Here is a 27,943-nt window from a genome sequence, read left to right on the forward strand (position 1 = left end):
AGATCTCGCCAATCATACAGAAATCCCTCCAGTTACGCAATGATCCCTTTATTCACAGAGATACCTCCATTCTTACAGAGATTCCTTCAATCACAGAGATCCCTGTAATTACACAGAGATTCCTCCAATCACATAAATATCCTTCCAGTCACAAAGAGATCCCTCTAATCACACAAAAATCCATCCATTGCCAGAGCTTCCTCCAATCATAGAGATCTCTCCAATCAAAGATCCCTCCATTCACACAGAGATCCCTCCAATCATCCAGAAATCCCACCAATCACAGAGACCCTGCTAATCGTACGGAAATCTCTCTAATCATACAAAGATGCCTTCAATCACAGAGATCCCTCCAATCACAAAGATCCACCCAATCAAACAAAGAGCCTTCTAAGCATACAGAGATCCCTCTAATTACACAGAGATTCCTCCAATCATACAGCGATTCCCCCAAACACAGAGATTCCTTCAATCATACAGAGATCCCTTGAGTCACAGAGATCCCTCTCAAATCATACAGAGATCCCTCCAATCAAACATGGATCCCTCCAAACATACCAAGATCCCTCCATTCAGAATAACACGTGATACAATTAATCATCCAGACATACAGTAAATGACATTGTAACACTGCAGCCCTCCTGTACCCCCATGCTGAACAGTTCCCTGCAGTGCTCACAGTACTGACTCCATGCAGCTCAGAGCCAGAAATTAAATAGAAGTTATAAAAAAACAAAAGCTGATTTTCCACTGCTAATTACCCAGCAATGGCAGTATGAATGTGAAAGGTGATTTCTACACTGCCTCCATCTCCTCTACAACACTGAGATCTGGGAGAGGTGGAGGCTGGAGAGTGCAGAGAGGCTGACATAGTCCATGGAGATTGGGTTACAGACTGATCTTTGTTCAAGTGTCAATAGCAGTGTCTTAATAATTAATGTATGGACCATCAGTGGACCTCCAAGTGTTGGGGAATCTCAGATCTTGGCCTCCAGCTGTCAAGGCTGGCTGGGATTTGTGGTTCTCTAGCAGAAGGAAGTGCCAGGGGTGACATGGCAGGCAGTACAAAGTCATTTTCTTCACTGCATGTGATTGGCTGAGTGGTCACCCGAATTTCATGTGAGTTGTCTGCTTGTAGTGATACACCTGAGAGAGGATCGCCATGTCCAGACCGATCTGCAGTGCCCCACACAGCCAGAACTGGGCGGGGGTCTCCTTTATGATGAAGTAGGTGGTCTTGAAGCAATCGCCAGCCATCCAGAGGAGAACCATCTTCACACTGAGGAGAGACCAGAGCAGGAATTACAGACAGAATCTACTGCAGGGGTAATACAGGGGCCCCTAAACCTGGGGACCCCACCATTCCTACTAACATTCCATTCTTTACAGAAAGGCAGATTTCTGCGTCCTTTATATCCCTTCCCTGCACTTATCTGAGATATACCAGAATTGGGGATCAACCTGCTAGATACAGGGGACCCCAACTATGGCCCCTTACATCCCTAGGGAAAGTACATTTTGCAGACATACTACAAGAGATGGTCAGAGACTGCAAATATACTACATGAGATGGTCAGAGACTGCAGACATACTACAGGAGACAGTCAGAGACTGCAGACATACTACAGGAGATGGTAAGAGACTGCAGACATACTATAGGAGATGGTCAGAGACTGCAGACATACTACAGGAGACAGTCAGAGACTGCAGACATACTACAGGAGATGGTAAGAGACTGCAGATATACTACAGGAGACAGTCAGAGACTGCAGACATACTACAGGAGACAGTCAGAGACTGCAGACATACTACAGGAGATGGTCAGAGACTTCAGACATACTACAGGAGGTGGTCAGAGACTGCAGACATACTACAAGAGATGGTCAGAGACTGCAGCAGACATACTACAGGAGATGGCCAGAGACGGCAGACCTACTACAGGAGATGGTCAGAGACTGCAGGCATGGTACAGGAGATGGTCAGTGAGTGCAGGCATACTACAGGAGATGGTTAGAGACTGCAGACATACTACAGGAGATGGTCAGAGACTGCAGACATACTACAGGAGATGGTCAGAGACTGCAGACATACTACAGGAGATGGTCAGAGACTGCAGACATACTACAGGAGATGGTCAGAGACTGTAGACATGGTACAGGAGATGGTCAGAGACTGTAGACATACTACAGGAGATGGTCAGTGAGTGCAGACATACTACAGGAGACAGTTAGAGAGTGCAGACATACTACAGGAGATGGCCAGAGACTGCAGACCTACTACAGGAGATGGTCAGAGACTGCAGACATACTACAGGAGATGGTCAGAGACTGCAGACATACTACAGGAGATGGTCAGAGACTGTAGACATGGTACAGGAGATGGTCAGAGACTGTAGACATACTACAGGAGATGGTCAGTGAGTGCAGACATACTACAGGAGACAGTTAGAGAGTGCAGACATACTACAGGAGATGGCCAGAGACTGCAGACCTACTACAGGAGATGGTCAGAGACTGTAGACATGGTACAGGAGATGGTCAGAGACTGTAGACATACTACAGGAGATGGCCAGAGACTGCAGACCTACTACAGGAGATGGTCAGAGACTGTAGGCATGGTACAGGAGATGGTCAGAGACTGTAGACATACTACAGGAGATGGTCAGTGAGTGCAGACATACTACAGGAGATGGTCAGAGACTGTAGGCATGGTACAGGAGATGGTCAGAGACTGTAGACATACTACAGGAGATGGTCAGTGAGTGCAGACATACTACAGGAGACAGTTAGAGAGTGCAGACATACTACAGGAGATGGTCGGAGACTGTAGACATACTACAGGAGATGGTCAGAGACTGCAGACATACTACAGGAGATGGTCAGAGATTGCAGACATGGTACAGGAGATGGTTAGAGACTGCAGACATACTACAGGAGATGGTCAGAGATTGCAGACATGGTACAGGAGATGGTTAGAGAATGCAGACATTCTACAGGAGATGGTCAGAGACTGCAGACCTACTACAGGAGATGGTCAGAGACTGCAGACATATGACAGGAGATGGCCATAGACTGCAGACATACTACAGGAGATGGTCAGAGACTGCAGACCTACTACAGGAGATGGTCAGAGACTGCAGACATATGACAGGAGATGGCCATAGACTGCAGACATACTACAGGAGATGGTCAGACACTGCAGACATACTACAGGAGATGGTCAGAGGCTGCAGACATACTACAGGAGAGGGACAGAGACTGCAGACATACTACAGGAGATGGCCATAGACTGCAGACATACTACAGGTCCAGGAGATGGTCAGTGAGAGCAGACATACTACAGGAGATGGTTAGAGACTGCAGACATACTACAGGAGATGGTCAGTGAGTGCAGACATACTACAGGAGATGGTTAGAGACTGCAGACCTACTACAGGAGATGGTTAGAGACTGCAGACCTACTACAGGAGATGTTTAGAGACTGTAGATATGGTACAGAAGATGGTCAGAGACTGTAGACATGGTACAGGAGATGGTCAGAGACTGCAAACATACTACAGGAGATGGTCGGAGACTGTAGACATACTACAGGAGATGGTCAGAGATTGCAGACATACTACAGGAGATGGTTAGAGACTGCAGACATAGTACAGGAGATGGTCAGAGATTGCAGACATACTACAGGAGATGGTTAGAGACTGCAGACATATGACAGGAGATGGTCAAACACTGCAGACATACTACTAGAAACGGTCAGCGATTGCAGACATGTTACATGAGATAGTCAGAGACTGCAGACATACTACAGGAGATGGTCAGAGGCTGCAGACATACTACAGGAGATGGTCAGAGACTGCAGACATACTATGGGAGATGGCCAGAGACAGCAGACATACTACAGGAGATGGTTAGAGATTGCAGACATACTACAGGAGATAGTTAGAGATTGCATACATAATGCAATAGATGGTCAGAGACTGCAGACATATGACAAGAGATGGTCAGACAATGCGGACATACTACTAGAAACGGTCAAAGATTGCAGACATGTAACAGGAGATGGTCAGAGATTGCAGACATACTACAGGAGATGGTTAGAGAATGCAGACATACTACTAGAAACGGTCAGAGATTGCAGACTACAGGAGATGGTCAGAGACTGCAAACATGATACAGGAGATGGTTAGAAACTGCAGACATACTACAGGAGATGGTGAAATTGAAGGCGCCAGTAACCAGGATCTTCATGTGGACCTCATTATCCTCCTCAGGCACAGTCTATAGGCGGTGTGAGGTTGAATGGGGCCCTATATCTTCCCCTTGGTGGCCCCGTGTCTGGGGGGGCTCATTACGGCACTCTGTAATATCCGTCTATGCGTTCCATTTCCCTCTCGGAGAGTCCATTTGTCTCCATCATCCGTCACCTTCACCAGTCTCCCACCTCAGTGACCGCGCATTCTCACTACCTCTGCTACTGACAGGATTATCCATCATCCAGCTAGAGCAGGGCTGTCCACACAGCGGCCCTAGGGCAGGAGGCGATCATGTTGCTATCTGGCTGTGCTGTGTATGAAGGGTACGGAGCCCAGCAGGGTGCACTCAGGGGCCACGGGGCTCCAAGAAGATCTGAAAATGAGCTTCCATATCATGGATATCCTCAATAAAGAATTTCTATGTGAAGAGGTCACTTTCTTTATTCTAGATAACTAGGAGTCTCTCTGTGAATACCACAGCCCCAGGCATATACTTCAATGGCAGCAATTGGTAAGCCATGTACATTTCCATCATGTCCCTTGAGCACTGCTTCCATCTGTAGGACTGATTAAAAAAAACTCACAATATGGGGGTGGGGTCTAGTCATAAAAAAAGTATGGTAGGAAGCTCAGGGGTGGGCTTAAATAGCAACGAGGGTGTGGTTAAATCGAGGAGGGAGGGGTGAAAGAGGCACACCCAGCTCCAGCGTTTACTACATGGCCAATGCAGCCACAGGATAAAAGGGACAGGGACTGGTTTATTTCATTCATTTTCTATTGATTATGTCCCCACCAAAAACTGTTTACAGATATTTCCATTTTGTTTGGGTAAAAATGCAGCCAATGTGCACTCGGCAAGCTGACAACACTGCCGCTAATTGTAAGGCAATGGCTTAGTGTTGCCAGGCCGTAACAGGAAGGGTTATTCAAGGATCTCCAGGGAAGAAACTTTGCAACAGATTTACTCAAAACAAATTGATCAAAGTTCTGCTAACAATTTACGTGAACTGTTTTTTTTTTTTTTTTCCTGTTGCAGGCGTCACAGTTTAGTGCTGAAATTGGAATAAAGCTCCCCCATACAATCAAATCTATACCACCGCTTTGAACTTTACAATTCCGCTATGTTACATAAGGCCTCGTCGCACAACACGTAGTGGGAACTTGTGCTCCTGGTCGCAGTTTTGTTAGAGTGTTTCTCACATACTGCAGGAGTTGGTCAGAGGCTGCAGATATACTACAGGAGATAGTTAGAGACTACAGACATACTAGAAGAGACGGTCAGAGACTGAAGATATACTACCGGAGAGGGTCAGAGACTGCAGATATACTACAGGAGACAGTTAGAGACTACAGACATACCACAAGAGACCGTGAGAGACTGCAAACATACTACAGGAGATGGTAAGAGACTGCAGATATACTACAGGAGACGTTTAGAGACTACAAACACACTACAAGAGACGGTCAGAGACTGCAGACATACCACAAGAGACGGTCAGAGACTACAGACATACTACAGGAGATGGTAAGAGACTGCAGACATACTACAGGAGATGGTTAGAGACTGCAGACATACTACAGGACACAGTTAGAGACTACAGATATCCCGCAAGAGAAGGTGAGAGACTGCAGACATACTACAGGAGATGGACAGAGACTGCAGACATACTACAGGAGATGGACAGAGACTACAGACATACTACAGGAGATGGTCAGAGACTGCAGACATACTACAGGAGATGGTCCAAAACTGCAGACATACTACAGGAGATGGTCAGAGACTGCAAACATGGTACAGGAGATGGACAGAGACTACAGACATACTACAGGAGATGGCCAGAGACTGCAAACATGGTACAGGAGATGGACAGAGACTACAGACATACTACAGGAGATGGTCAGAGACTGCAGACATACTACAGGAGATGGCCAGAGACTGCAGACATGGTAAAGGAGATGGACAGAGACTACAGACATACTACAGGAGATGGTCAGAGACTGCAAACATGGTACAGGAGATGTACAGAGACTACAGACATACTACAGGAGATGGTCAGAGACTGCAGACATACTACAGGAGATGGCCAGAGACTGCAGACATACTACAGGAGATGGCCAGAGACTGCAGACATGGTAAAGGAGATGGACAGAGACTACAGACATACTACAGGAGATGGTCAGAGACTGCAGACCTACTACAGGAGATGGCTAGAGACTCATGTTACATAAGGCCTCATTCACACTACACCTAGTGGGAATTTGCGCTCCCACATGCATATTTGTTAATGTTTTTCTCACGCGGAAACATGTGTTGCGCATACGGCTGCCCGCTGAGTGATTGTAGTTTTAAAGAAGCTCAGGGACCACATTTTGGCCCTGGGCCAGGAGCAATTTTGCACTTGCATTTTGCCGTGATTCTCACATTTTGCAGCTTGAAAATCGCAGCAAAACCACACCACATTTGGGGTGATATTCAAGATGGATGGCACCCAAATGTGCGATGTGCATTTTGCCGTGATTTGGAATCTCAGGAAGAATCGCCCATATGTGAACAGGGTTTTAAAGTCGTACTAATATGATATCATTTTAATCAGCAGATTTTGTAGATTATATTTTGTGGTAAACATATGAAGGTTGCAAATCATGTAAACATTACATTGGCAGGAATTACAGGAAAATGCATTTTTCTTCACATTTTTTACTATTTATTACCAAATGAAACCGAAGAAATAAAAATATTTGTATGTAAATCTGCTATCAGATGTAAACTCCATCTGTCCTTTAAAAAAAAAAAAAGGCAGCGTATAACATGTTAGGGTGGGCTGCAAATGCTAAAAGGTATAACCAAGGCCAGCCCTGCCATGGGTCCCGCTGGGTCCATTGGACCAAGGCTGAACTTTGAGAGAGGCAGCAAACTGAATCACGGTCGCCTCTCCTTTTCTTCTATTTACCCAGCAAATTGATGCAAGTTCATGATGAAAACTGCCTCCCCCAGGCCGCTCCGCCCACCCCCATATTACCCTAGCCCGCCCCAATACTGCTCTAGAGTCTAGACTGTCTATATACTACCCTAGCCTGTCCATAAACTACCCTAGCAAGTCTATATACTACCCCACCCTGCCCCTTTACTACCCTAGCCTGTCTATATACTTCCCTAGCCTGTTCATATACTACCCTAGCCTGTCCATATACTAACCTAGCAAGTCTATATACTACCCTAGCCTGCCCCTTTACTACCCTAGCCTGTCTATATACTTCCCTAGCCTGCCCCTATGCTACCCTAGCCTGCCTATATACTATTCTAGCCTGCCCCTATGCTACCCTAGCCTGTCCATATACTTCCCTAGCCTGTCCATATACTACCCTAGCCAGTGGCGGCCGGTGTATTGAGGGTGCAGGGGCGCCACCCCCACATCCATGCATCCGGCCCCCTAATCTGCATGCAGGTGCTGGACGCATGGAGCTTAATGTTTTTTGTTTTTTTGTAATCACCTGATTAGAGCCAGAGGCCCTAATAGGGTGATGCAAAGGGTGGAGCCGGGGCGCAGAGCAGTGCACCCCGAGCCCACCCATTGTGTGACAATAGCGAATGAAAATTCGCTATTGTTACACCGATCCTCCTCCTGGCCAATCAGGAAGCGCATCCGATACGCGCTTCCTGATTGGCCGCAAGGCAAACCCCATGCCATTGGCCGAGGAGGAGGCAGGAGCGGGAGGACTGGAGGAGACGCGCCGCCGGGACTAAGGAGAAGCCGCGCCGGGGGACTGAGGAGAAGCTGCCCGCCGCTGCTGCTGCTATAGGTAAGTAAGGGGGCACGCACGCTGATCTCTGCATTGGGGGAATGTATGCTGGTCACTGCATTGAAGAGGGCACGCACGCTGATCTCTGAATTGGGGGAATGTATGCTGGTCACTGCATTGAAGGGGGCATGCATGCTGATCTCTGCATTGGGGGAATGTATGCTGGTCAATGCATTGAAGGGGGCATGTATGCTGGTCTCTGCATTGGGGGAATGTATGCTGGTCAATGCATTGAAGGGGGCATGTATGCTGGTCTCTGCATTGGGGGAATGTATGCTGGTCACTGCATTGAAGGGGGCACGCACGCTGATCTCTGCATTGAAGGGGGGATTTACGCTGGTCACTGCATTGAAGGGGGCATGTACGCTGGTCTCTGCATTGAAGGGGGCATGTATGCTGGTCACTGCATTGAAGGGGGCATGTACGCTGGTCACTGTGCATTGAAAGGGGGCACACGCTGGTCACTGTGCATTGAAAGGGGGCACGCTGGTCTCTGTGCATTAAAAGGGGGCACGCTGGTCTCTCTACATTGAAAGGGGGCACGCTGGTCTCTCTACATTGAAAGGGGGCACGCTGGTCACTCTGCATTGAAAGGGGGCATGCTGGTCTCTCTGCATTGAAAGGGGGCACGCTGGTCTCTCTGCATTGAAAGGGGGCACACTATACCTTAATTACTGAAGGCCCCTTTCACACTTTTGCGACCTCAAAGTCACGCAATTGTTTACAGCGTTTTTTGCCGCAAAGCAATGCCTATTACATTTTTCTGTGTGCGCCCCCCCCCCCCCCCAAAATTTTGAGCACCAGCCGCCACTGACCCTAGCCTGTCCATATACTACCCTAGCAAGTCTATATACTTCCCTAGCCTGTCCATATACTACCCTAGCCTGTCCATATACTAACCTAGCAAGTCTATATACTACCCTAGCCTGCCCCTTTACTACCGTAGCCTGTCTATATACTTCCCTAGCCTGCCCCTATGCTACCCTAGCCTGCCTATATACTATTCTAGCCTGCCCCTATACTACCCTAGCCTGCCCCTATACTACCCTAGCCTGTCCATATACTTCCCTAGCCTGTCCCTATACTACCCTAGCCTGCCCCTATGCTACCCTAGCCTGTCTATATACTACCCTAGCTTGTCCATATACTACCATAGCCTGCCCCTATGCTACCCTAGCCTGCCTATATACTATCCTAACCTGCCGCTATACTACTCTAGCCTGGCCATATACTACCCTAGCCTGCCCCTATGCTACCCTAACCTGCCTATATACTATCCTAGCCTGCCCCTATACTACCCTAGCCTGTCCATATACTGCCCAAGCCCGCCCCTATACTACCCTAGCCTGTCTATATACTACCCTAGCCTTCCCCTATACTGCCCTAGCCTGCCCCTATATACTACCCTAGCCTGTCTATATACTTCCCTAGCCTGTCCATATCCTACCCTAGCCTGCCCCAATACTACTCTAGCTTGTCTATATACTTCCCTAGCCTGTCCATATACTACCCTAGCCTTCCCCTATGCTACCCTAAACTGCCTATATACTATCCTAGCCTGCCCCTATACTACCCTAGCCTGTCCATATGCTACCTTAGCCTGCCCCTATGCTACCCTAGCCTGCCTATATACTACCCTAGCCTGTCTATATACTACCCTAGCCTGCCCCTATACTGCTCTAGCCTGCCTATATACTATCCTAGCTTGCCCCTTTACTACCCTAGCCTGTCTATATACTACCCTAGCCTGCCTATATACTATCCTAGCCTGCCCCTTTACTACCCTAGTCTGCCCCTATACTTCTCTAGCCTGTGCATATACTTCCCTAACCTGCCCCTATACTTCCCTAGCCTGTCCATACACTGCCCTAGCCTGTCCATATACTACCCTAGTCTGTCCATATACTACCCTAGCCTGCCCCTATACTGCTATAGCCTGTCTATATACTACCCCAGCCTGTCTATATACTACCCTAGCCTTTCCATATACTGCCCTAGCCAGTCCATATACTGCCCTAGCCTGTCCATATACTACCCTAGCCTGTCTATATACTACCCTAACCTGTCCTTTTACTGCCTTAGCCTGTCCATATAATACTAGCCTGCCCCTCTTGGAATTAAGCATAATGGAATGTCATATAATTTGGCATATAGGCAAGGTGCTGTTGCATGTAAATTTGACTTCCTGATAAATTTAATTTTAGTTTTTTTATTATCATGATATAAAATAATGGATGTGGGGACCTTTTAGTGGAAGTGATTTTTTTGTGGGGGGTGGGGGGCAGCATTTTATTCTTGGATCAGGCAGCACAATGTCATGAGCCAGCCCTGGGTATAACGTGTGGAACTGAGACATCACTGAAAGAAACGCTCTGGGATTGGGGGATAAAAAACGACTCAGGATTCAAAAAAAGAAGGAAAATAAAATTGACGGAAAACCATCCCAATCTTCGGAAACGTAGAGGCATCTGTCGCTTTAAACGAGGATTTTCCCCCGAACCCCCTCATCACCTCTCATCGCCCTCCGTCATGTATTAAACATAACCGTCGCGCTGGCTGCCTTCCGCGTTCCTCCTCGTTGACGGGCGGAGTTAAATCAAAGTGATTGTAATGGGCCGCTGTTTATTCAGCGGGTTTCCCCTCCAGAAATCATTAATGACTTTCTCAGCAGACGGAAAATAATGATTTCTGCTCCCAGCTTGGTAATGACATTGTGCAGTTTTCAGTGGTGACGGATCTCAAAGTATACCCGGCAGGACGCAGATCGCAACGCTAAAGGGGAACTCCTGCTGGACAGCTAAAACACGCAGCTGAGGTACAGTCTGCATAATGGGGAACCTTGTGCTTCTGCAGACACGGTGACACCAGGTGACACCGTTATTCAATGCTGCAGCTTCCTGTGTCACCTCCCCACCTCCAGCCTGCTCACTAGTCTGTGAACAAGCATTATGACAAAGCTGGATTTCTGCTTCCATAAGCTTCCCAGACAACACCCCCCAGTGTCTGAAACATGTTGCACCAACAAAAATCAGAGGTCTCACTGTTAATTTCTACTGTGGGAAACTGATAAGAAGACATATTTCAGGCAGTTATACCAGCAGTTTTTTATTATGTAACTTAAAGATTTTTTAATGATTATAGAATTCCTGTTCTGCCTAGAGGTCTGCTTTAATTTGAATGCACGGCTGCCCCAGCTGCCCGCTCCAGAGTAATTCCATATTCTTAGTTCTGTTCTGCAGACCCCATTTATTACCGTTTGGTGGCGGAGATTTGCCCGGAGCGGGAGGTAACAAATTATGTCATTTGTGTTCTCTGCATCTGGAGAATGTTTTCCTTGGACACAATGGATGGGCTCTGGCGGCTAGGAATCGGCTCTGGTGGGGGTTATACTGATTATTCCTGTCTGCAGCTTTTCCTAATTGTGTCTGGGGGGCAACTCTGCCGCCTGTCTCTGGTGGGAGGACTCCGCATCACCAGACAAAACACCCAATATGCCAGGATGGGGCTCTGTGCCGTTCCTGGGGCAAATACAGACGGGACAGAGTAAAGATGGAGTGCCCTGCGGGACACCAGTCAGCAACAGGGGAACTGAAATCTCAGTTTTCTGGAGCTGCCTAAACTGAGCTGAATGCCAGGGAAAGGGGGAATATTCTGCTTGCCCCCATAAAGGGGTATCTACTGTTCTCTCTGAAGGGATTTCCTTCCTGCACTCTCTGGGGAAATATTCTTCATGTCCCCATCTACTGCTACTGCTTTCACTGAGGTGAAATTCTTCCTGCACTCTCTGGGGAAATATTCCACTAGGGAGATATCCTTCTTACCCCACTAGGTGGAAGACTTTCTGCCCCACTGGTGGGATATCCCTCTTACCCCACTAGGGGGAAGCCTTTCTTCCCCTTTGTTTGGATATACTTCTTACCCCACTAGGGGGAAGCCTTTCTTCTCCTTTGTTTGGATATCCTTCTTACCCCACTAGGGGGAAGCCTTTCTTCCCCACTGTTTGGATTTCCTTTTTACCCCACTAGGGGGAAAGCCTTTCTTCCCCACTGTTTGGATTTCCTTCTTACCCCACTAGGGGGAAGCCACTCTTCCCCATTGTTGGGATATCCTTCTTACTCCAATTGGAGGAAGCCTTTCTTCCCCACTGTTGGGATATCTTTCTTGCCCCACTAGGGGGAAGCCTTTCTTCCGCACTGTTTGGATTTCCTTCTTACCCCACTAGGGGGAAGCCTCTCTTCCCCATTGTTGGGCTATCCTTCTTACCCCACTAGGTGGAAGCCTTTCTACCCCACTGGTGGGGTATCCCTCTTACCCCACTAGGGGGAAGCCTTTCTTCCTAACTGTTGAGATATCCTTCTTACTCCACTAGGAGGAAACCTTTCTTCCCCACTTTTGGGATATCCTTCTTACCCCACTAGGGGGAAGCCTTTCTTCCCCACTGTTGGGATATCCCTCTTACCCCACTAGGGGGGAAGCTTTTCTTCCCTTTGTTTGGATATACTTCTTACCCCACAAGGGGGAAGCCTTTCTTCTGCACTGTTTGGATTTCCTTCTTACTTCACTAGGGGGAAGCCTTTCTCCTGCACTGTTTGGATTTCCTTCTTACCCCACTAGGGGGAAGCCTCTCTTCCCCACTGTTGGGATATCCTTTGTACTCCACTAGGAGGAAGCCTTTCTTCCCCACTGTTGGGATATCCTTCTTACCCCACTAGGGGGAAGCCTTTCTTCCGCACTGTTTGGATTTCCTTCTTACCCCACTAGGGGGAAGCCTCTCTTTCCCACTGTCGGGATATCCTTCTTACCCCACTGACGGATTATCCTTCTTACCAGACTCAAGGGATAGCCTTTTTTTTTTTTAAAGGCGTTTATTTATACGTTTTTCTTTTTTTAAAAACATACAAAACAAACAATTGTCATCTAAACACGACAATGGCAGTAGTGTCGGCTAGGCAGAGCCCAGCAATAGCGAGAACCAGGATAATACGGGATATCCTTCTTTCCTTACCTTTTGGAAATCCTTCCTGCTCCACTAGGGGAATATCCTTCTTACCCTACTAGGGGGAAGCCTTTCTGTTCCACTGGTGGCATATCCTGCTTGCTCCACTAGGGGGATATCCTTCTTACCCCACTAGGGGGAAGCCTTTCTGTCCCACTCGTGGCATATCCTGCTTGCTCCACTAGGGGGATAGCCTTCCTGTCCCACAAGGGGGATATCCTTCCTACCCCACTGACAGAATATCCTTCTTACTAGACTGGAGGAATATCCTTCTTTCCTCACTTTTTGGAAATCCTTCCTGCTCCACTAGGGGGATATCCTTCTTACCCCATTAGGGGGAAGCCTGTCTGTCCCACTGGTCGGATATCCAGCTTGCCCCATTAGGGGGATAGCCTTCATGTCCCACAAGGGGGATATTCTTCCTACCCCACTGGCAGAACATCCTTCTTGCTAGACTGGAGGAATATCCTTCTTTCCTCACTTTTTGGAAATCCTTCCTGCTCCACTAGGGGGACATCCTTCTTGCCCCACTGGAGGAATTCTCTTTCTTTCCTCACTTTTTGGAAATCCTTCCTGCCCCACTAAGTGGATATCCTTACTGCTTTCATTGATGGAAAACCCTTCCTGCCCCACTGTGGGATATCACACTTACCCCCACTTAGAAAATAAACTTCTTGTCTCTCTTGGTGGAAATCCTTCCTGTCCCACACTAGGGAGGTATCCTTTCTGGTTCATTAGGGGGATATCCTCCCTGCCCTCGCTGTGGGGATATTCTTCATGCCATACTGAAAGGACATCCTTCTTTCCCCCAACAGGCAGATATCCTTTCTGCCCCACTAGGGGCATATCTTTACTGACCCCACTGACTGTGATGATATCCTTAATGTCTCACTGAGTGAATATCCTTCCTATAATCCTACTAGGAAGATATTCTTCCTTCCCCACTCGGAGGTATCCTTCCTGCCACCACTGGGGGATATCCTTTTTATACCACTATAGATTATCCTTCCTTCCCCACTAGGCGGTATCCTTCCTACCCCCTCTTGGGAATATCCTTTCAGTGCCACTATAGGTTATCCTTCCTTCCCCAAAAGGGAGAATCCTTCCTGACCCCACTGGGGAATATCCTTCCAGTCCCACTATAGGTTATTCTTCCTTCACCACTGGGGTATCCTTCCTACCAGCACTGGGAAATATCCTTTCAGTCCCACTACAGGTTATCCTTCCTTCCCCACAAGGGAGTATCCTTCCTGACCCCCCTGGGGAATATCCTTTCTGTGCCACTAGGGTAGTATCCTTCTTGTGCCTCTAGGGTGGTATCCTTCCTGCTCTCAATGGGGGGGGGGGGGGTAATTTTTCTGCCTCTAATTGGGGGTATCCTTCCTATCCCCAATAGGGGGGTATCCTTCCTTTTCCCAAGGGGAGCTATCCTTTCTGCCCCCACTCGGGAACATCATTCCTGTGCCACTAGGGTGGTATCCTTCCTTCCCCCAGTGGGTGGTTTCCTTCTTGTCCCCGATAGGGATTATCCTTCCAGCTCCCAATATGGGATATTCTTTGTTCCCAATGAGGGGGCATTATTTCTGCCCCTACTTGGGGAATATTATCCCTTTACCATAAGCCCCTGTTCCCAGGGTCTGGCTGACATTATTGGTCACATAAGCCAGAGGGACATTGCGCAATTTTACCTCATCCCCCGAGTAGATCGGTTCTTCCTGTTCTGCAGGAACTGGGGGAGTCCAAGCATTGCCTCCGTCATCAGAGCCAGCAGGCCAACTCCCTCCACGAAGATGGGGACATTAATGAGGACGTAGGTGAGAAGAGCGCCACACACCGCCAGCGCCAGGCAGAATTGCACGTAATCCTCGAATCGGCTCCAATTCCAGAAGTCCTCCAGCTGGAAATCTGCAACGAATCACAAACACTGTCAGTGTGACATCACCAGATCAAAGCACTTGTCACAGCAACCAATGAAATGCCCCAAATGTTGGCTCCGTCTCTGCGGAGCACCTGTCACCGAGAAAGTGAAAAAACAAAGGCATTACATGATAGCTTAATGGTTAGCAATACTGCCTTGTAGTACTGAGGCCCTGGGTCTGAACAAAACAACGAAACACATCTGCATGGTATGTGTATGCCCTGATTATGTTTGTATGTGTTCTGATCTCCTCCCTCAATCTAACCAATGAATTGGGGAAAGATGAGCGTGATAAATGGCGCACCGCGAGGGTGGGGGGACCTCCCTGGATGGAGGATATTTCATTCTTACTGCTCATCAAAGTAAGGGGTGGCGTGACAAGAGAGTGAGTTATAATACGGAGGGCACAGAGACACAAAGAAATTATGGTAGTATAACTTGATCCCTGTCTTTATATTTTTCATTCCAGTCCCCGCCCACCAGAAATCAGGCAGAGAGTGTATAGGTCAGCACCGGGAGTCAGGTAGGATTTATGGGATTCCACACCGCTGTTATCCCAACATGTTTCAGGCTCTAGGCGCTTAGGCAAAGAAACCCTCATCAGTACGGCGATGTTGCTGATTTTCATTTGGATGATCAAGCCGATGATGAATGAACAGCATAAAAGCCACAGTCGTAAAAAAAATAGCAGTGTCACCGACCTGGCTATGCTGTGTGGCAGTGGTCAGTATCACAAGACTGGCTGAACAGAATTAAAGGAATTCTAAAAAGTAATATAAATCCCATATACGAATTAAAAATGAATATTTAGCTGTCTGGTGACAGAAATATCGTCTTCCTTTCTGACCTGATCGCAGAATTCAGAGGAGGAAGAAAATCTAGAAGACATTTTTTTAGATTTCATCTAATTTTTATCATTGTGTCATTTTTTTTTCTATCAGTAACAGCAGCAAAAATAAAAGTAACAAATAACTGCCACCACCAGCAGGGGGCTCCAGGTGGGCATGCATATTGGATGGGGGTGGGCTTCATGAAACATTGAATTCCACCAGCTCTCGAAAAGATCAGATCACACACATCACAAGTTGATTATACAATCTGAAAAATGTCAGGAAAAAAACTGTATAGCAGAGGTCTCCAAACTTTCTAAACAAAGGGCCAGTTTACTGTCCTTCAAACTTTAGGGGGGGGGGGCAGACTGTGGTCAGTGGGAGTAGAAAATGTCCTGGCGCCAGAGGGAGTAAACAAAGTGCCATGACTGGTGTTTTGGGAGTAATAGTGTCCCATTGTTGGTATCAATAGCAGGAATTGTGGCCTATCATTGGTGTCAGTGGGGGGAATAGTACCCCATTGTCAATGTCATTGGCAGGAACTATGCCCCACTGTTGCTGACAGTGGCCATTGGTTACTGCCTGTGTCAAGCCATTGGTTACTGTCTGTGTCAATAGACGCAGCAGCAGGACTCAGGAACTAGCCTGCATGAGTGCCCCCATGGAAAGCGGCTTTCCATGGGGGCACCCGATGAAGAGGAGGGGCCTAGAATGCTGGCGGGGGAACCCGAAAAAAAGAGGATTGGGGCTGCTCTGTGCAAAACCATTGCACAGAGCAGGTAAGTATAATATGTTTGTTATTTAGAAAAAAAAACATTTACAACCACTTTAAACAGCTTCTCATCCAACTTTGTTGAGTGGCCTGTGACCTCTTTAGCGATCTGAGACTGAAAAGTTTTGTCCCTATGCCTCCTAAGGGTTACAGAATCTCCTCTCACCCGCCCTGCACCTGTTTTTGCATTAGGTAGTGCTCACCCTAATGGGAGCCCTAACACTTTGTTAACACTTTTTTTATCACTGAAGCAGGATAGAATGGATGGATAGACAGATGGAAAACACAGAATGGGAAGTACAGATGGATACTGTAGAATGGCATGGATGGGCAGATGCATAATGTAGAATGGGATGGACGGGTAGACACTGGTAGTATAGGGCTACCCCCCTGGAGCCACTGGTATATTTGGGTCCTCTGTTCTTCACTTGGGCCTGAACAAAGCCCCACTCCTACTGACACCACTAAATTACCTTGACTAAATATGCACACACTGTTATCAAATAAATGATCAGGTTGTATTACTATCAATAAAGAAAATGGTAAGCAAGTCAAGAAAGGGTTAACAGTAAGCAAGGTGAATTTATAAAGGAGCAATACAAGCACGCAGTACTTCTAAGAAAGATAGCTCCTGAGCACAATCAATCTGGAAGGTTGATTCTTCTGGCAGCTTGGTTGGGGCCCTTTTGTTGGATCACAGTGAAAAGTGCAGTCCCTTTTTTTGATATGGAGAATAGAATGATTTTCTTTAAGAAGCAAAGTGGTTGACATAGTTCTCCTTAATACTGTAAGTGAAGTTAGTGAGGAGGGTCACTTTAGGATGTAGGAAAAAATCATTTTAAAAGAAGTAGGGGGAAGAATTGGCAGGCATGTGTCCCTTTAAAGAATGAAGTTGAACTTAAAGTGGTTGGAAAGTCAAAATAATTTTTATCTTATTGCATTCTGTGCAACATTCCCCCTCAGCCCCCTATAATTACCTGAGCCCATCTCGATCCAGCAATGGTACAGGAGTGTTTCGGCTGCCCGGGACTCTCCCTCCTCATTGGCTGAGGCGGCAGCCTGGTGCTATTGGCTCCTGCTACTGTCAAAGTTAGTGAGCCAATGAGGAGAGAGGGGGGTGTTGCTGAACCTCGGCTCCATGTCTGAATGGACACACAGAGCAGCGGCTCAGCTTGGTTGTCCCCATAGCAAGCTGCTTGCTGGGGGGCATCTCTGTTATGTTTGTGTCCGCTAATAATGATTTTAGTGTATTTTTTGTGAAAGTATTGTCTTTATAAATTTGGGGGGGGCCCTGGCAGGTAGGCTGTACGGGGCCCCGTGATTTTTAACAGCAGCCCTGCTCTGATCCCACAGCTGAATTACTTGTAGAAGACGGTCTTGGCGCCCTAAAGCCTTTGGAAACCTGGCCGACATACAGAGGGGCGCGCTTTGTTTGCACATGCGCAAGATCAGTCCCAGCGGGCTTCAGATGCCCACAATCACGATGGCCACATTGTGAATCAGGAGATGACAGTAAGTAATTAGATCTGCACAAAGCATAAAAAGAGCACAATTTTGAGGATTGACAATTTGTAAAGCATGAGTGGTGACTGTAATGGGGGTTATTAAAAGAAAAGAAAATGTCTGAAACTCCACTTTACGATTTCTAATGGCCTCAGCAGCTCCTCTTAGGCTCTCAGTGATCCCTGTTTCTTCTGGGCTTCAGGGACATCCCATTCATCGAGGGCCTGGAGAGCCTGCTCCATCCAAGTCTAATACTCTTCTTCCCCTGTGGGCACTGGCTGCTCCCCCAAGAAGAATCTCAGCTTTCTGTAACCAGCCTCGGAATGAAGGACCGTAAGGAGAGCACAGGCGCCACTCTAAGTGCAGTATTTAGGATTTATTGATAAGCAAACCAAAGGAAAGGTACTCAAAAAGAATTATATAAAAGAAGCATCGTAATATCCATATATGTGGGGTAGATGTAGGGTGGATCAATTACTCCGGTGTCAAGGTCAAGATGGCTGAGCAGTCTCGATCCTCAGGCTGTAACCGGTGGATGTCGGTACTTCCCGATCACGGGGACTCACCACTGCCCTCCGGCTGTCACCTCCGGGAATCCGTGATTGCGTAGTGGCGCCGGCGCCGCATTCTCGGAGCATGCGCTCCTTCCTCAGGCCGAAAAAAAATTTCACTTAGCTCCCAGCGGCCATTATCACCACTGGGCTGCAGCAGCAGCAGTATCCCTGTAGATTGTCTATGGCTTATTGTCTTCGCGTCTAACTGATACAGCAGAGGGGATCCCAGATGAGCCCCCACATGCAGTGCTATCCCCGAAGGAGCTGCTGGTATATTTGGGTTCTATGTTCTTCACTTGGCCCTGAACTGAGCCCCACTCAGAGAAAAGAGAAAATGGTAATTCAACAGTTAAGAAAGGGTTAACAGCAAGCAAGGTGAATCAGCACGGGAGCAATACAATACAGTCAAATGCCCTTTAAAGCGTGGCTACCTGTCCTGCAGGACTGAGGATATAAACAATAGCCCTCTGACTGGGAGATCACTCCCAAAATGAAACGTGTAGGGTTAACAAGGAATTAGGGCTAGATCACTTGTAGGCCCTCGGTTAGGAAAGCCTAGGTTAAAATGCAAAATAATTGGTCAAATCTCCTGCACACACTAGTACTTCTAAGAAAGATAGTCCCTGAGCACAATCAATCTGGAAGGTTGATTCTTCTGCCGGCCTAGTTGGGGCCTTTTTTTTGTGGGCGCACAGTGAAAAGTGCAGTCCCTTTTTTTGATGTGGAGAATAGAATGATTCTCTTTAAGAAACAAAGTGGTTGGCACTGTTCTCCTTAATAAGTGAAGTTAGTGAGGAGGGTCACTTTAAGATGCGGGATTCTAGGAAAAAGTCACTTTAGGAAAAGGAGGGGAGAATTGACGTGTGTTCCTTTAAAGGATGAAGTTGAAATTAAGTGGCAAAATTCCTTCCTTAGATGGCTTGGACCAGAATGGATGCAGCTATAGTGTTCTGCCTCGCAGGGAGCAGAGGGGGTTAACCTAGTTCAGTAGGCTGCAGGCAGTGACCATATCAGTCATTGAAAAATGACAGTTTGTAGCAATAAAAGGCACTGGTACAGATGTCACTTCTTTTGGCCTTGGCTGAAGAGTTTTTTTAACTTGAAGAACCTGAATAGCAGCATCTGTTTGTAATTGAAAATGTCGCTAAGTGGGTTAGGAACCCTTTCACCAATTCCTTAGCTAATGATCAGCAAAGCAATGAGCTTCGGGCGATGAGGGGCCTCTCTTTTCTCTTGAGGATGCAGCTGTTGTCACACTTCTGCAGTAGATGTCCACAAATCTGCTACCTCCACCCAATGCTCAGCTTAAACAGTGTACTCTGTGGGTGGCTTCTCTGGCCAATCTGCTCCATGCCCACTTGACTAGACACAGCTCTCGTTTACACACCTCCTTTCACCAGCAAAGTCTCTTTCCAACCCACTCCCTTGTTCTGGGGCTTTTGATTTTACATGCCTCTGCCCCCTGGTGATTGCTCATTGACTGTGTAGTTTAGTTGAAGCTTAACTGTGAAGAAAGTTCTGCATACAGCATACAACTCCCAGCAGTCTCTTGACACCTGTAATAAGGCTGTGATAAACAGTAATTCTAAACACTGCCATCTTGTGTTTAAATACAAATCTGCATTCACAGTAACAATGCACAGTGTTACAGTAGATAATGTGGGATGGGATGGATGGACAAACAGAAGGATAACATGAAACAGCGTAGACAGATGGATAAAACAGGGCAGATGGACAGACATACAGATGGATAATGTAGGACAGGATAGACAGATGAGTAACACAGGATGGCATGGATGGGCAGACAGGTGGATAACACGGGATAGTACGGACAAATGGATAATGTGGGGCAGGATGGATGGACATACAGAAGGATAATGCAGGATGCCCTGGATGGGCAGGCTGAAAGACAATACAGAATGGCATGGACAGACAGACAGATGTATAATGTAGGATGGAATGGATGGGTAGACAGATGGATAACATAAGAGAGTTAGATGGATTGACACATAGGTAACGTGGGATGGGATAGATGGACAGACACATGGTTAAGGATGGGATACATGGACAGACACATGGTTAACATGAGATGGGATGTTCAGACAGACAAACAGGTAAAGCAGTTCAGGGTGGACAGATGGATACCATGGTAATGGATAAATGTAAAGACACATGTATAATATAGGATGATATGGATGGGTAGACAGATGGATAACGTGATTGGATGGATGGTTTGGATTGGATGAACATGGGATGGATAGACACATAGTTAACATGGGACAGAATGGATGTACAGACAGATGGAAATATGAGATGGATGGACAGATGAATAACATGGAATGGACAGATAGATCAATAGATAACATGGAATGGGATGGACAGTCAAACAGATGGATAACATGGGATAGGATGGATGGACAGACAGATGGATAACATGGTATGGGATAGATGGACAGACAGATGGATAACATGGGATAGGACGGATGGACAGACAGATGGAAATATGAGATGGATGGACAGATGAATAACATGATGGAATGGACAGATAGATCAATAGATAACATGGAATGGGATGGACAGACAAACAGATGGATAACATGGGATAGAATGGATGAACAGACAGGTGGATAACATGGTATGGGATAGATGGACAGACATATGGATAACATGGGATAGGATGGATGGACAGATAGATGGATAACATGGGATGGGATGGATAGATAGACAGATGGATAACACAGGACTGGGGGTTGTTGATAAGAATGGACTCTCTCTCATTCCAGGGACGGATGAGTAGGGCTCAGTAAAAGTGTTTACAGTCCTTTGTGTTCTGATTTATCACAGATTATTCCCTCACTGGCACCAGGAAGTGTGCCAATAAAATCTCCCCCCAACATTATTATCACAGATCATCTGATTTATATGGTGAGGCCGTTAACGGTCAGCGCATAGCATGTCATTGATATCTCGAAGGACAAACGAGTCTGGGAGAAATCATCTGATGTCAGATAAAATCTGTGTTCAGACAACCAGAGCAAACTGGGACTTATAGTTCAGGTTATATCCTCTCTCTCTATCTGCATGGAGTCTGTTCTCCCCATTACATGCGAGATGATGGCACCAATTTTCTAAAATGTCTCAAGTGACTCAAATATCCAACTGTAACAGAAATACTAAACTTCCCCTTATAATATGACTGGAATACAGAAACACTTTACATATAACATAGACATGGGAGTCTGGGAGTCTTGGTTGATGATAGATTAGGCAACAGCATGCAATGTCAAGCGGCAGCTGCCAAAGCCAGCAGAATATTAGCATGCATAAAGAAAGGGATGTATTCCAGAGATAAGACTATAATCCTTCCACTTTATAAAACTCTGGTCCGACCGCATCTGGAGTATTCTGTCCAGTTCTGGTCGCCAGTCCTCAGGAGGGATGTGTTGGAGCTGGAGAGAGTCCAGAGAAGGGCAACTAAACTAATTGGGGGATTGGAGGACCTTGACTATGAAGAGCGTCTACAATCGCTCGATTTATTCTCCCTGGAGAAGAGACGTCTGAGGGGGGACATGATAGCAATTTATAAATATCTTAATGGGGATCCCAGCTTAGAAAAAAGCTGTTCATTCGAAGGGATTGCATGAGGACTCGAGGGCATACAATGCGATTAGAGGAGAAGCGTTTTAACCACAGGCAACGTGGGGGGTTCTTTACTGTTAGGGCTACAAGATTGTGGAATTCTCTACCACAAGAGGTGGTTTCTGCGGGAAGTATGGTGGCTTTCAAAAGACTCTTAGACTTACATCTCAAGGATCAGAACATTCAGGGGTATGTGAGATGAGTACAGCCACACACACCTACACAGGTTGAACTGGATGGACTATTGTCTTTATTCAACCTCACCTACTATGTAACTATGTAACATGTTACATACAACACATTACATAGAACTGTAGGAGACATTAAAGTGTAAGCTCATCTGGTGCAGAGACTGGTATGACTGGCTCAGTATTCCCTGTACTGCACTGTGGCATATGTCAGAGCTATATAATGTATAATAATAATAATATTAGAGTGTGACTGGGGGGGGGGGGGCATTAGAGTGTAAGCTCATCTGGTGCAAAGATTGATGTGACTGGCTCAGTATTCCCTGTACAGCACTGCGGCATATGTCAGAGCTATGTAAATGTATAATAATAATAATAGTGTGTGACTGGGGGGGGGGGGGGGGGGACATTAGAGCGTAAGCTCATCTGGTGCAGAGACTGATATGACTGGCTCAGTATTCCCTATACTGCACTGTGGCATATGTCAGAGCTATGTAAATGTATAATAACAATAGTGTGTGACTGTGGTGGAGACATTAGACTGTAAGCTCCTCTGGTGCAGAGACTGATGTGGCTGGCTTAGTGGTCTCTGTACAGCACTATGGTATATGTCAGAGCTATATAAATGTATATTAATAATAATTACAGTGTGTGACTGTGGGGGGACATTAAAGTGTAAGCTCCTCTGGTGCAGAAACTGATGTGACTGGCCCAGTTTTACTTTTACAGCACTTCAGTAAATAGTGTGTCAGCGCTATCTACTGTAAATGTATAATAATAATGGGGTGTGACTGTGGGGGAACATTAGAGTGTAAGCTCACAGAAACATATGTGACTGGTTTAGTGTTTTTTGTATAGCACTGCAGTATATATCAGAGCCAGGGTCGTCTTTACCGCAGGGCAAAAGGGACAGCTGCCCCAGGCCCAGTCATTTTGGGAGACTGGGGCCATACATTTTCTTGCCCCCCCCTCCCTGAGCTCTACTGTGATAGTGGCCAATCCTTTCACCACACAGCAAGAACCCCATGCCACCCTGTGCCCATACTGACAGACCTGACTGAAACCTGCCCATCGGGGAGGAGGAGAAGGGGAGGGACCAGACCTAGCTTATCTGAGTCAGCTCATGTAAGACCACATAGAGGGCACACACTGGGTGGGCACCTTAACCCGTACACTGCGGGGGAGCACAGTGTTCTTGCACTACTGTCACTGTACTCGGCACAGATTTGCTATCCCAGGGCCTTTCCATTCTAATGTCACCCTACAATTGGAGGGGCCCCTTGACTGGAGATAGTTATCTCTTTATGAAAGGGCCTCGGCTCCTGAACTGGAGGTGACAGTCTACCTATGGAGGGACCCCCTGGCCTGGAGGTAGTAGTCTGTCTATGGAGGACCTTCATACAGAGACCGCTACCTCAAGTCCAGGGCCCCTTCCATAGAGAGATTGCAACCTCCAGTCCAGGGGGCTCCTCCATAGGGAGACTGCCACATTCATTCCAAGGGCCCCTCCAGAGAGATTGCCACCTCCAATCCAGGGGGCTCCTCCATAGGGAGACTGCCACATTCATTCCAGGGCCCCCTCCATAGAGAGATTGCAACCTCCAGTCCAGGGGGCTCCTCCATAGGGAGACTGCCACATTCATTCAAGGGCCCCTTCCATAGAGAGATTGCAACCTCCAGTCCAGGGGGCTCCTCCATAGGGAGACTGCCACATTAATTCCAAGGGCCCCTTCATAGAGAGATTGCCACCTCCAATCCAGGGGGCTCCTCCATAGGGAGACTGCCACATTCATTCCAGGGCCCCCTCCATAGAGAGATTGCAACCTCCAGTCCAGGGGGCTCCTCCATAGGGAGACTGCCACATTCATTCCAGGGCCCCCTCCATAGAGAGATTGCCACCTCCAGTCCAGAGGGCTCCTCCATAGGGAGACTGCCACATTCCTTCCAAGGGCCCCTCAATAGAGAGATTGCAACCTCCAGTCCAGGGGGCTCCTCCATAGGGAGGCTGCCTCATTCATTCCAATGGCCCCTCCATAGAGAGATTGCCACCTCCAGTCCAGGGGGCTCCTCCATAGGGAGACTGCCACATTCATTCCAGGGCCCCCTCCATAGAGAGATTGCCACCTCCAGTCCAGGGGGCTCCTCCATAGGGAGACAGCCACGTTTATTCTAGGGGCCCCTCCAAATAGATATTGCTACCTCCAGTTCAGGCCCCTTCAAAGAAAATGTCTTAAAGACGGCCCTGATCAGAGCTATATAGATGTATAATAACAATATATGGCTGTGGGAGGACATTGGAGTGTAAGCTCTTCTGGTGCAGAGACTGATGTGACTGGCAGTATAGGAAGTTTTCATATGTTGGTGGCCCCATTGGTCAGATCTGCACTGTCCTGTCTGTTATGTTTACCAATAGCGTCAGTCACTCTCACCTGTAAAGGAGCGTTGTTTGGTGGAAACGCGGTTTGCAGACTGGGTGGAGCAGCACAGGTTCAGAATGGCCAACATGGCGCCGATCATGAGAACACTCTGCAGTAGTAGCGGGAACTCAAAGTACTTTCCAAACCTGCGAAGAGTAAACATGGCGGTCAGCAGGCAGTAAGAGACTCTGAAATAACCAGGGAAGGCATCAGTGGCGGCTGGTGGGGGGATTGGCAGATGGACCGCACCATATACCCCCCAGGACCACAGCAGGACCCCAGCAGCCTATTAGAGCCTCTGGCTCTAATCACATGATTAAAAATAAAAATAAAAAAGCCCCATTAAAATCCATGCATCCGGCGCCCTGCATGTAGATTAGGGGCCGGACGCATGGTTAGGGGGGCGGCACCCCCGCGCCCCCAATGCACCATTTTAAAATCCTGTTTTCAGTTTTTTTTTCATTCTTCATTACATCTTAATGTGATGCCTGTACAACATTTCTCAGGATGGGATTCCTGATGGTGACAACAGTGGACTTGTCTGTGTAATGTGTGTTGAAACAGTGACCTGTAGTCTTCATCAGAAGCCCATGTGAATGGGTGGCAATGCAGGAGCACAGCTGGGAGACAGGGACAGAGTGTTGTCACCCTATAACAGGAAGTGCTTGAACAAGGACCTTCATGGCAGGATCACCAAGGATTATTTTATAGCTGCAGTTTTATAAAGACTGAAAATGAAGCTACTAAAGCTTACTAAAAAGCATATATGGGATTTTAGTAAATATGGGTTGAGGCCAAGGGTATCCAACTGTGGCCCTGAAGATGAGTGGGGTCCAGGGTATTTAACTGGGGGTGTGGACTTAGTTGGGTATCCAACTATGGAACTGAAGAGGGTTGGAGCCCTGGGTAACTGACTGGGGGCTTGGGGAGGGTTTGGGGTCTAAAATATTCAAATGAGAGCCTGGACAGCGCTGGGTGTCTAGGTATCTAACTGAGGACCCAGAGAGGGTTTGCGGCCCAAGGTATTCAAATGGGAGCCTGGAGAAGGCTGAGGCTCTAGGTATCTAACCAAGGGCCCAAAGAGAGTTTGCGGTCCAAGGTATTCAAATAGGAGCGGAGAAGGCTTGGGCTCTATAAATCTAACTTGGGGCTAGGGTTGCCACCTCATCCCTTTAAAACCAAACACATATTAATTACACAGGTTCTGTGGCTGATTAAGGTGGTAATTAAACTCAGTTGGGGCCTCATCTACATTAAATTAGCCTCAGAACCTGTGTAATTCATGTAGTTGGGTTTAAAGGGATGAGGTGGCAACCCTACTGGGGCCCCAAAGAGGGTTTGCGGCCCAAGGTATCCAGGTGGGAGCCTGAAGAGGGCTAGGGCTCTAGGTATCTAACTGAAGACCTGAAGAGGGTTTGCGGCCCAAAGTATCCAAATGGGAGCCTGGAGAGGGTTGGGGCTCTAGGTATCCAACTGGGAGCCAGTTGACAGTTGGGACCCTGAGTATCCAGTTGGAAACTGGAGCGGATTACAGCCCTAGGTATTCAACTGGAGGCCCAAAGAGGGTTTGGGGCCCAGCATTTGCAATTTGGAGCCTGGAGAGCCTGGTTCTAGGTCTCAAACTGGGGGATTAGTGATGGTTGGGGCCCATGGTATCCAGCTAGGTGATTTGGGAGGGTTTGAAGCCCTGCGTATCTAGACTGGAGTCTGAAGAGGGTTTGGGGCCCAAAGAATCCAAATGGTGCACTGGAAAAGGTTGGGGCCCCTGGTATTTGCCCAGTTTGCTCCTCTCTCTCTGATTCAGGAGCTCCTATTAGCGGCATGGCAAGGAGACGCAGAGGCGCTCCCATTAATTCCACGCACATTTGATCCCACTAGAGTGATCTAGGGAGTAAAAAAAAATGACAATTACAGGAATTGGATCCGATGACTTTCCCGACAACAATCAGATCATTAAAAATCCCCTTCACTCTCCACTCTGCTATTAATAATTACCATGTGTGGCCGGAGCATTAATTAAAATTTAAACATCCCTGCAGGGGACGATGACTTCCTAATTGGAAGAAAGGTGACCGCACAGAGCGGCCGAAGGTTGGGAAACTTCCAGCTGTGAGATAAGACATCCAGAAGGACAAGTTGAGTGGGGATTAAAGTGGAACTCCGGCCAAAGCTTCTTTAGGTCAGAGCTTCTGTCAGGTTCTAGAGATTCCTTTTTACTTTTTACTTCCAACATGGTCATTGGTCGTTGTTTCGCCCCCACCCATTAGATGTTTTGCATGTCACTTCCCCCCATTATAGAGTGCCTTGAAAAGGTATATATATATATCCCTTTACATTTTCCACATTTTGTCATTTTACAAGCAAAATTGTAAATGTATTTTATTGGGATTTTATGTGATAGACTTATACAAAGTGGCACATAATTGTAAAGTGAATAAATGGTTTTAATTTTTTTTTTTACAAATAAATATCTGAAAAGTGTTGCGTGCATTTGTATTTATCCCCCCTTTATTTTGATCCCGCAAACTAAAATCTAGTGGAACCAATTGCCTTCAGAAGTCACCTAATTAGTAAACAGAGTCCACCTGTTTGTAATTTATTCTCAGTATAAATACAGCTGTTCTGTGAAGCCCTCAGAGGTTTGTTAGAGAACCTTAGTGAACAAAAAACATCATAAAGGCCAAGGTACACACCAGACAGGTCAGGTATAAAGTTGTGGAGAAGTTTAAAGCAGGGTTAGGTTATAAAAAAATATCCCAAGCAGCTTTGAACATCTCACTGAGCACTGTTCAATCCATCATCTGAAAATGGGAAGAGTATGGCACAACTGCAAACCTACCAAGAAATGGCCGTCCTCCTAAACTGACAGGCCGGGCAAGGAGAGCATTAATCAGAGAAGCAGCCAAGAGGCCCATGGTAACTCTGGGGGAGCTGCAGAGATCCACAGCTCAGGTTGGAGAATCTGTCCACAGGACAACTTTTAGTCCTGCACTCCACAAATCTGGCCTTTATGGAGAAATGGCAAGAAGAAAGTCATTGATGAAAGAAAGCCATGAGAAGTCCAGTTAACAAG

The 27,943-nt window shown here is 47.1% G+C and overlaps 1 protein-coding gene across 2 annotated transcripts in view; it reads right to left on the reverse strand.

Moving 5' to 3' along the window:
* Positions 1 to 869: 869 nt before the first annotated feature.
* The window catches only part of LOC309565299 (solute carrier family 66 member 2-like), a 56,729-nt gene continuing 29,655 nt past the window's right edge, over positions 870 to 27,943 (reverse strand). For both annotated transcript variants that reach the window (XM_082270201.1, XM_082270202.1), the window contains exons 3-5: positions 24,883 to 25,016; positions 14,738 to 14,954; positions 870 to 1,279 (exon numbers count right to left, since the gene is read on the reverse strand). In XM_082270201.1, the coding sequence (XP_082126327.1) occupies positions 1,105 to 1,279; positions 14,738 to 14,954; positions 24,883 to 25,016 (526 nt within the window). In that variant the 3' untranslated portion in view covers positions 870 to 1,104. The remainder of the gene's footprint in view (positions 1,280 to 14,737; positions 14,955 to 24,882; positions 25,017 to 27,943) is intronic.

The sequence above is a fragment of the Pelophylax lessonae genome (genome assembly GCF_965119305.1).
Source record: "Pelophylax lessonae genome assembly, chromosome: 10".
Lineage (NCBI taxonomy): Eukaryota > Metazoa > Chordata > Amphibia > Anura > Ranidae > Pelophylax > Pelophylax lessonae.